This window comes from Dipodomys ordii, unplaced genomic scaffold (assembly GCF_000151885.1).
Source record: "Dipodomys ordii isolate 6190 unplaced genomic scaffold, Dord_2.0 Scaffold18, whole genome shotgun sequence".
Classification (NCBI taxonomy): Eukaryota; Metazoa; Chordata; class Mammalia; order Rodentia; family Heteromyidae; genus Dipodomys; species Dipodomys ordii.
Window position 1 is genome coordinate 8,560,316 of NW_012267234.1, and position 10,662 is coordinate 8,570,977.

Sequence of the window (10,662 nt, forward strand, 5' to 3'; positions counted from 1 at the left end):
TTTCCTTGTTCGGATGTCATGTACTTTGAATTATACCATATGCAGTTTCTTTAGATTGGCTTCTTTCACTTACTGTTATGCACTTACGGATCTTCTCTGTATTTTCATGGCTTGTAGTGTGTGTGCTCTCCTTAAGTGCTGAGGTTATCTGTTGTCTGCATGTATTACAGTTCATTTATCTAACCTCCTTGTGAAGCAACATCTTGCCAATATGGCTAGGGTTGTCATAAGCATCAAAAGTTTTCAATTTGTTTGGATAAAGATCAAGGTATGTTGTACAGTAAATGCATTTTCAGTTTCTTTGGTACTGAGATTTGAACTCAAGAGTTCATACTCAGTCTAAGCATGTTTATTTTTATTTTTTAAAAAACTGTCAAGCTAGGGCTGGGAAGGTGGCTCAGTGGTAGAGCGCTTACCTTGCATGCCTGAGGCCCTGGGTTCGATTCCTCAGCACCACATAAGCAAAAAGAAAAAAGCTGGAAGTGGCGCTGTGGCTCAAGTGGTAGAGCGCTAGCCTTGAGCTAAAGAGCTGAGGGACAGCGCCCAGGCCCAGAGTTCCGGTCCCACAACTGGACCCCCCCCAAAAAAAAACAAAAACTACCAAGCTAAACTGGACACTGGCTCAGGCCTGTAATCCTAGCTACTTAGGAGACAGAGATTGAGGAATCATGGTTTACCTTCAGCTCAGGCATAAAAGTTTTCAAGATCCCATCTCAACTGGACATGGTGATGTACATCTGTTATCCCAGCCACAGGGGAAGCACAATGGCTGGGTGCAGTGGTATGTGTCTGTCATCCACAGCGACATCACAGTAGGGGAGTTGCAGCCTAGACTGGCGGGGCATCAATCCAGACCCTATCTTGAAAATAATCAATGCAAAATCGACTGGGACCATGGCTTAAGTGATAGAGCACCTGTTTAGCAAACTGGAAGCTCTGAGTTCAATCCTCAGTACTATCTTCCTCCCCACCCCCCCAAAAAAAACAACCCTGCCAAACTACTGAAGTAGATTCTTGTTTACAACCTTGCCATATTTTGCTTAATACTCCTTTTTCAGCTATGTTTTTTCCCAGACTATAGCTCATTTCTTATTTTTTGACACTCTTTTAAAGAACAGAAGTTTTTAATTTTACCAAAGTCAGGCTTACTAATATTTCTTTCATAGACTTTACCTTTGGTGTCATATTTAAAAACATGCCATACACAAGGCTATCTAGATCTAATATTATTTTACCTTGTAGGACCTTCTGTAGTTTTATATTTTCCATTTAGGTCTGAATTCATTTTTGTGAAAGGTGTAAGGTCTCTGTGCAGATGTATTTTTGTTTATATCAGCTTGTGAAAAGAAATTTTTTTCTATTGTAGTGCTTCTTTGCCAAAGGTTGGTTGTTTATAGGCATGAGGGTCTTTTTCTCATTGATCTATGTTTCATGCAGAATTTTAAAAAAGGAGTTGTTGTGTATGATAGAAATGAATAAGAGGCCATCTAGATTGTAGGTAATAGTTCTATTTCAGTGCTTAAAAATAAAAAGTCCGTAATACTCTAGAGACATTTTAAGTGAAATTTAGCATAATAATAATGCTAGCAAAATTATTCTAAAGGGTCTTATCCAATTACACATAGGTCTCAGAAAAACTTGATCTTTTTTTTTTTTTTTTGGTCATGGGGCTTGACCTCTGGGCCTGGGCACTGTCCACGAGCTCTTCAGCTCAAGTCAAGCACTCTACCACTTGAGCCACAGCGCCACTTCCAGTTTTCTGGTGGTTAATTGAAGTTCAGTCTCATGGACTTTCCTGCTTTGAACCACGGTCCTCAGCTCTCAGACTCCTGAGTAGCTAGGATTACAGGTGTGATCCACCGGCACCCAGCAACCCTTTTCTTAAATATTTGCCATATTTACTTTAGACATGCATATCCTTCCCATTAAGATATAGTAACATCAGAATAGTTACTTGTTTTATACATAAAGATAAGCTAACATATGTTGTAGAGCTAGAAATTCTACCATGTGTACATTTTGCACTAATTTCTAATTGTATAAACAAATCTGAGGGCAGTATAAAGTAGTATTTCCTGATAAAAATCTGACATATACCTTAAATTATCATTTTCTCAAGAAGGTGGTAGGAAAAGTAAAGGATAATTGTTCTGTGGTTTTACAGTATAAAATGAGATTATTCAAGTTACCAGAAAATGGTTAGTTGCTTGACTGATTTAGTTGGATAATGAATGAATAATTAAATAGTAAATACTCTTTTGACCTTGTCTCCAAAAGTATTTAAGATCCCCTGAGGTTTTCAGTTTTTCACAGCCTCATGCAGCCTGTGGTCATTATTGGAAAAGGATTACTTCTTACTGGCTATATATGTGTATCTTTCCTAGTAGATAATGTGGTATTATTAGCTTTTTGTTGTTGTTGTTCACAAGGTTGAACCTGTAGACTTGTAATTGCCAGGTCAACACCCAACCACTTGAGCCACAAACAACCCTTTTTTGTTTTAGTTTTTAGATAGTATCTTATGCTTTTTACATAAGCCAGTCTTTGACCATAATCATCCTGTTCTCTACCTTCTGAGTAGCTGGGATTATAGGTGTTAGTCACCAAATCCTCCCGTCTACTCCCCAAAAAAGATTCTTACATCATTTCTACTCCTGTTTTCTAGGAGAAATGCCTTTTTGCCAGTTATCAGCCTGATCCCTTCTAAACCTAAGGTGCCTTTATCTGCTGACTTGCCTCTTTAGATCACACACAAAAATGGCTTGATTTATTCCAGGGAAAATGTATAAGATATTAAGCAAGAATATGGGCTTTAGGGTCTGACTTCTTGGGTTAAAATCTTAACTGTCTTCCGGTTTCTTACCTTGGGCATATCACTTAAGTATTCTATGCTTTAGTTTCCCCTGTTTAAAATGTAGGAACTAAGAGAAACTTGTTTCATGGGAGATAAATGAGTGTGTGTGTTAATTTGGAAAAGTATCTGTAGCTGGCAAGTATTGCAGGAATGTTAGCTATACTTATTGAGTGTTTGACACAGGTAATATCTGATTGCCTTGTGAACAAGATGTAACCTTTACCCTTTATATTCAGAATATGTTTCCTGGGCTTAGGCTCTGTTAACATTTTTCCACATTCATTTCAACTTGGCATCTTTTATTTCATTTTGTAGTTGAAGTCAAGTGATTTTGCAGTCCTGAAGCAGTTGCTCCCTCTGTTGGAGAAGGTTTCCAACACATACCCTGACCCTGTCATCCAGGAACTCGCTACTGATCTCCGTATCACCATTTCTACCCATGGAGCCTTTGCCACTGAGTCTGTCAGTGTGGCCGCCCAAAGTACCCTGAAAAGAAAAGATCCAGAAGGGAAAATAGAAAAGCAGCAACAAACCAGTCATGACAGACACACAGGGGTAGCTCAGAGCCACCTGGAACAACAGCAAAACCGTGAGAAATCCTTGCAAATGGGCCAGGAGTATAACATTCCTTTCATTCCTAAAGACGACAGCGAGCCCAGCACTATCACAAATAAGAAATCAGGAAGTATCACCACAGAACAGCTCCAAGAGGTTCTTTTGTCTGCTTATGACCCTCAGATCCCAACTCGAGCTGCTGCCCTACGAACACTTTCCCAATGGATAGAGCAAAGAGAAGCAAAAGCCCTTGAGAGGCAAGAGAGGCTTCTCCAGGTGAGTAGAATACTACAAAGACCTGGGGCACAGCGAGGGCCCTGTCCAAGAGCATGCATTCAATTCAAGTGGCTTTGGGTCACTTACAGAGTATGAAGCACTGTTCTGGATTATCCTCCAGGAAGTTTTCCATTCTTTCCTTTTTTCATTTTGTGATACTGGAGTTTGAACTCTAGGCTTTATGCTTGCCTCTTTTTGTATTATTTCGAAGTAGCATCTTACTTTATGCCCAGACTGGCCTGTAATCCTATTTGTGCTTCTACCGTAGCTGGGATGACAAATATGGGCCACCACACCAGCCATTAGTTGAGATAGTCTCCCAAACTTTTATGCCCGGGTTGGACTTGAACTGTGATTCTTCAGTCTCTGCCTCCCAAGTAGGTAGGCATGATCCATAGCATCCAGCTTCCTACAGGAACTTGTAACTGGTGTGAGGAAACAAGACTTAGTCATAGCAAGCTGGTCACCAATGGCTCACACCTGTCATCCCAGCACTCAGGAGGCTGAGATCTGAGAATCACAGTTTGAAGCCAGCCAGGGCAAGAAAGTCCATGAGACTTTTTATTTAATGAACCATTCAAAAACTGGAAGTGGAGCTGTGGCTCAAAGTGGTAGAGCTCTAGGCTTGAGCAAAAGAGCTCAAGGACAGTGCCCAGTCCCTGAGTTCAAGCCATACACACAACAACAATAACAAAAAAAAAAGAAAGACTTAAGCATAGTAAAGACTTGGAAGAGCCGGGCGCCGGTGGCTCACGCCTGTAATCCTAGCTACTCAGGAGGCTGAGATCTGAGGATTGCGGTTCAAAGCCAGCCCAGGAAGGAAAGACCGTGAGACTCCTATCTCCAATAAACCACTAGAAAACCGGAAGTGGCGCTGTAGCTCAAGTGGTAGAGCGCTCGCCTTGAGCTGAAGAGCTGAGGGACAGCGCCCAGGCCCAGAGTTCAAGCCCCATGACCGACAAAAAAAAAAAAAAAAGACTTGGAAGACAGGGCTAATCCATTGAACATGAACTGAGTCCATATAGGCAAGAAATACTGCAGAGAAACAGTGTTGCAGTCTTCTAGGGTATGTAAATCTTGGTATGACCTTTACAAACTGGTAAAGTCTGAGCATCTGAAAGAAAGAGCAACAGTAGCAAATTCCCAGATATGGGAAGGTATCAATCCTAGGGAAGTCACCTGTCTTTCTTGGCCCCTTGTAGAAAAGCATTGAGCAAGACTGGATCTCCTATCCAGGCGCTGGTGGCTCACGCCTATAATCCTAGCTACTCAGGAGGCTGAGATCTGAGGATCGTGGTTCAAAGCCAGCCCGGGCAGGAAAGACCGTGTGACTCCTATCTCCAATAAAAACCACCAGAAAACCGGAAGTGGCGCTGTAGCTCAAGTGGTAGAGCGCTCGCCTTGAGCTGAAGAGCTGAGGGATAGCACTCAGGCCCAGAGTTCAAGCCCCACAACCGACAAAAAAAAAAAAAAGACTGGATCTCCTCCATCACAGAGAAAATGCTGTAAATTCTAGAATTACACAACAGAACAATAATGCTTAGTGAGGATCTTTTTTCTCTGCCTCAGTATGGGTTAGACATTAAGAGCAAGGATCTTGAAACAACTGATGGGGAACCAATCCCAGGTCAGCTTCTTAGACAACTCACTTAAACACTTGAGACTTCAGGACAGTGCTGATCTATTCCATATGCCCTAGCCATTAGACTAAAAATTATAATTCTAATTGAAAAAATGTTATTATTATTAATTGTATAGTAATAATAACAATGTCTATTGAACCAGGTCATATGCCTTACAGACCTTGTTTATAATCTTATAGACATTGTTTATAATCTTCATACAATTATAATTTTGGTAGCATCCCATTTTTTTAAATGAGAAAAACAAAGACAAATATGCTGAGGATTTTCTGACTCTGAAATATTGCTGCAAACTTAAATGCATGTTTTCGTAGTAAAAATAACCTTGACTAGCTGAGCAGTGGTGGCTCACGTCAGTGATCCTAACTGCTCAGGAGGCTGAGATCTGAGGATCATGGTTCAAAGCCAGCCCAGGCAGGAAAGTACATTTGAGCCACACTTCTAGCCTTGGCTTTTTGCTGGTTAATAGGAGATAAAAGTCTTGAGAGTTTGCCTAGACTGGCTTTGAACCTTGATCATTAGATCTTAGCCTTCTGACCAGCTAGGAAGGATTATAGACGTGAGCCACCAACACCTAGCTTTATAGTTAATCTTTACTTTGATCAAAAGGGTTTTGGAAACCAGGTACCAGTGGCTCATGCCTGTAATCCCAGCTACTCAGGAGGGTCAGATCTGAGATCGCAGTTGGAAGCCAGCCTGAGCAAAGAAAGTCCATGAGACTTATCTTCAATTAACCTCCAGAAAACCAGAAGTAGTGCTGTGGCTAAAAGTGGTAGAGCACCAGCCTTGAGTAATAAAGATCAGGGACAGAGCCCAGGCCCTGAGTTTAAGCTCCACAGCCAATAACAACAAAAAAATCACTGACTATACCTGAGCTGCTGAATGCTATGAATATATTTGTAATTTTCTTTAACTTTACTTAACATTGATCTGCTATACATAATCAATCACTGAGTACTGTCAATTCTTTTTTCTAAGAAGTCATTCAAATATATCTTATTCTTTATTTCCCTGGCTGCTATCCTAGATTAAGTTTTTCTTACTCCCTACACATTCCAGCCTGACCATCTTCCCAAATTGCCTAATCTTAGACTCTCCCTAACACACATAAGATGCAGAGACAGCAATGTTATAAAACATGACTATGCAAAAGAGACATGGCACTCTACATGGAGCAGATACTCTTGTCTTTCCTTAGACATCAAGGAGAAGGAACATGGCCAATCTTTCCTTGGCTCTTAGATTCAGAACCTAGCATGCCACCATAACAGCATCTTCTAGATAATCTATAACCACTGCGGTTGACACCCTAGGGAATTCCTGATTTACAAGATGTATTCTGAGTCATGTATTACTGATGTCAATTGAAAGACTATAATGTGAAAGATTTGTTAAAAAAAATAAAGTAAATGGATTCAAAGTTATTTCAATAATAACATCTCTATCTCACCTGCAATTGCCTATGCTTTGTTAGTGCACGAAAACAGGATCAGATTGTGCTGCCAATTGCACAGAACCCCTACACATTACCTCTTGTGTCACATTCTGTAGTTTGTCACATCATATATGAGAATGTGGTCATTTGGATGACAGAAAAATGTTGAGAATTATTCTTCCTGATACTGATTTCCATGACTACTGCTAGTAAATACTTGACTACTCCAAGAAGTATCTCTTCCTACTTCTCCACTTTTTAACTGTTATAAAAATTAGACCTCAAAGCACATAGACTATTTTCTTGGCTAGATTCTAAGCCAGACCAGCTCTTAGTTATTACAAGTAGAAAAGCTTTTACTCTTTTGAGGCTACAAGTAAAGGGGTCCTTTGTGATTCATATTGCTCCGTGTTTGTGGTTCTAGATATTCTTGGAGAACTTGGAACATGAGGACACTTTTGTGTATCTATCTGCAATTCAGGGTAAGTTAGTCCTGGTTAAAGGACTTTGAATCTGTGGAATTTTTTGGTAATAATTTTAGTTTTTGGGGGATTCTTTGTTATTCTCTAAGTCTCCATTACTTCGTGGGTTCTAAATCTAGAGAGAGTATAGAAAATTAGGTAACCTTCATAACAGGATAGGAGATAGACATAGGAGATAGGAGGAACTCAGTTTCCCCAGGTGCTGTCAAGAACTGGGGCTCTAAAGGCCATCAACCAGCCTTTCAGTCACCATCTTCTCAGCTGGATGGACTTAAGACTTTAATTTCGGCTGAGTGCTGGTGGCTCATACCTGTCATCCTAGCTACTCAGGAGGCAGAGATCTGAGGATTACGGTTCGAAGCCAGCTGGGGCAGGAAAGTCCATGAGACTTTTGTCTCCAATAAAGTACTCAAAAAAGCCACAAGTGATGCTGTGGTTCAAGTGATAGAATGCTAGCCTCGAGCAAAAGAAGGTCAGGGACAGTGCCCAGGCCCAGAGTTCAATCCACAGGACCAGCCAAAAAAAAAAGTCTCACGGTCTCAATTGCCCATGTATGTATGAAAAGGTTTCAGTTCTATAAGATAGTTACTTTTGGGGCTGGGAAGGTGGCTCAGTGGTAGAGCGCTTGTCTTGCATGCCTGAGGCCCTGGGTTCAATTCCTCAGCACCACATAAGCAAAAAGAAAAAAAGCCAGAAGTGGCGCTGTGGCTTAAGTGGTAGAGCGCTAGCCTTGAGCTGAAGAGCTGAGGGACAGCGCCCAGGCCCAGAGTTCAGGCCCCATGACCGGACCCAAAAAATAGAAATTAAAAAAAAAAAAAGAAAAGCCTATTAAAAGAAAAAAAGGGCTGGGAAGGTGGCTCAGTGGTAGAGTGCTTGCCTTGCATGCATGAGGCCCTGGGTTCAATTCCTCAGCACCACATAAGCAAAAAGAAAAAAGCCAGAAGAGGTGGCTCAGTGGTAGAGTGCTTGCCTTGCATGCATGAGGCCCTGGGTTCAATTCCTCAGCACCACATAAGCAAAAAGAAAAAAGCCAGAAGTGGCGCCGTGGATCAAGTGGTAGAGTGCTAGCCTTGAGCTGAAGAGCTGAGGGACAGCGCCCAGGCCCAGAGTTCAGGCCCCATGACCGGACCCAAAGAAAAAAAATATATAGTTACTTTTTGTTGGATTGCTGGTGGTAATATGCATAACTTTTTAGATTTAAATCTTTTTTTTTTCTGGTATCATAGCTTGAACACAGAGCATTGTGGCTAGAGCATTACTACTTGAGCCACACCAGCAGCCATGCTTTTTACTGGTTATTTGGGAGATGGAGACTCTTGGACTTGATTCTCCTCCAGAATAACTAGGATTACACTTGTGAGCGACTGGTGCCTGGTTTCAGATTTAAATTTTAAGTAGGCTGATGTTATCAGTTATTGCTACTTAAGTTACTCAAGCATTCTATGGCTTAAAACACAGATCATTTATTATTATAGCATTTTTGCATCTACAAACCAGTTGAGGTTCAGCAGATATAGGCTGGGCTTGACTGGGAAGCTCTGCTTCTCCCTGCAGGTCTTGGGGCTGGCTCTATGCATACATTCTTGATTGTGCTTGGTCAGTAATCTTCCAGGCCTGTTCATGGAGATGATGTTGGAAGTGGTAGAGAGCAAGCAAAAAAATCAAGAGGCCTCTTTAGACCTAAGCTTCAAATAACATCCTGTCATTTCTGCCTCATTCTGTTGGCCAAAGTAAGTCATGTAGTCCAGCTTGTAAGTTAAAAAATACACTCTGTTCCTGTAGTGGAATAAACTGCCAAGACCTATAGCACAGTCTGTGGATGTAGAGAGTGCAGAATTCATACTAGTTCACACTGTGTGTTCTGTTTACTTTCCAAAAGCAAGGCTCACAGAGAACACCGAAGTGGGAACAGGTTCTAACAGGCTTATTATTTCTGGATGCAATTTGGGTTTGTTGTATACAGACTATTTGAAGCTTAAGAGATAATGCAGAGAGGAAAACATACAGTGATGAAGGCCTGAGCCTAGGAATTCTTTCTTTACTCAACAAACATGTTGTGTACCTATTATATACAAAACACTTTAGATTAACTGTGAGTTGTGTTGAGATTGAAAGGTAAAACAAATCCTTCAAAGGAAACAAAATGACCACCCAAGGAGGTAAAAAGACAAGTTATGTGAAATCAGGCAAGATGGGGAACTTTTTTCTGCCATTAGGATAGTTATAGCATCATACAAGGGCCACACAAAATTATCAGTACAGGAAATGGAGATATGGCTCATGTGTTAGACCTCCAGTCTTGAGCAGAAAAGCTCAGAGTATGAAACCCTGAATTCAAACCCCAGTTACAGACACCAACAACAAAAAACAGATTGTCAATATAGGCAGATGGTCACAGGCAACTGATAAAAAGCATAGGTATCCGACCTGACCTGCCACAGATCAAATGATTTCACAGGCTTATACCACTCTAAAGCTGGAGGTTCCTCACCCATAGTAGAGGGTTCAGGAGAGAAAGTTAATTAACCTAATGCAGAGAGGTAGAGGAGCCCTGGAGGCTCTGCCCCATGGTGCTCAAGAGGCCACATGAGGTTATGTGATATGGAATGGTACTTACAGAAATCAGAGAAATGAAGCTGGGTGCTGGTGGCTCATGCCTGTAATCCTAGCTACCCAGGAGACTTGAGATCTGAGGATCACGGTTCAAAGCCAGCCCAGGCAAGAAAGTCTGTGAGACACTTATTTCCAATTAACCATCAGAAAGCCGGAAGTGGCGCTATGGCTCAAGTGGTAGAGTGTTCTCCTTGAGCTGAAGAGCTGAGGGACAGGGCCCAGGCTCAGAGTTAAAGTCCCACAACTAATCAAAAAAATAAAAAGAAAGAAATCATAGAAATGAATAAAGCAGGAACTGCCAGGTACCAGTGGCTCATGCCTGAAATCCTAGCTACTCTGGAGGCTGAGATCGGATGATTGCAGTTTGAAGCCAGCTGGGGCAAGAAAGTCCATAAGACTTTCTTTTCTTTTCTTTTCTTTTCTTCTCTTGTTTTTTTTTCTTTTTTTCTTTTTTTTTTGGACAGTCATGGGACTTGAACTCTGGGCCTGGGCGCTGTCCCTCAGCTCTTCACCTCAAGGCCAGCGCTCTACCACTTGAGTAACAGAGCCACTTCCAGTTTTCTGGTGGTTAATTGGAATAAGAGTCTCACGGACTGGGGCTGGGAAGGTAGCTCAGTGGTAGAGTGCTTGCCTTGCATGCCAGAGGCCCTGGGTTCGATTCCTCAGCACCACATAAGCAAAAAGAAAAAAAGCCGGAAGTGGCGCTGTGGCTCTAGTGGTAGAGCGCTAGCCTTGAGCTGAAGAGCTGAGGGACAGCGCCCAGGCCCAGAGTTCAGGCCCCATGACTGGACCCCAAAAAACAAA

General features: G+C 41.7%; 1 protein-coding gene across 1 annotated transcript in view; it reads left to right on the top strand.

The window, feature by feature from the left end:
• Tango6 (transport and golgi organization 6 homolog (Drosophila)) overlaps positions 1 to 10,662 on the top strand; it is a 171,325-nt gene that overhangs the window by 81,860 nt on the left and 78,803 nt on the right. The window contains 2 exon segments of the mRNA XM_013012670.1: positions 3,170 to 3,685; positions 7,188 to 7,245. Coding sequence (XP_012868124.1) covers positions 3,170 to 3,685; positions 7,188 to 7,245 — 574 coding nt within the window.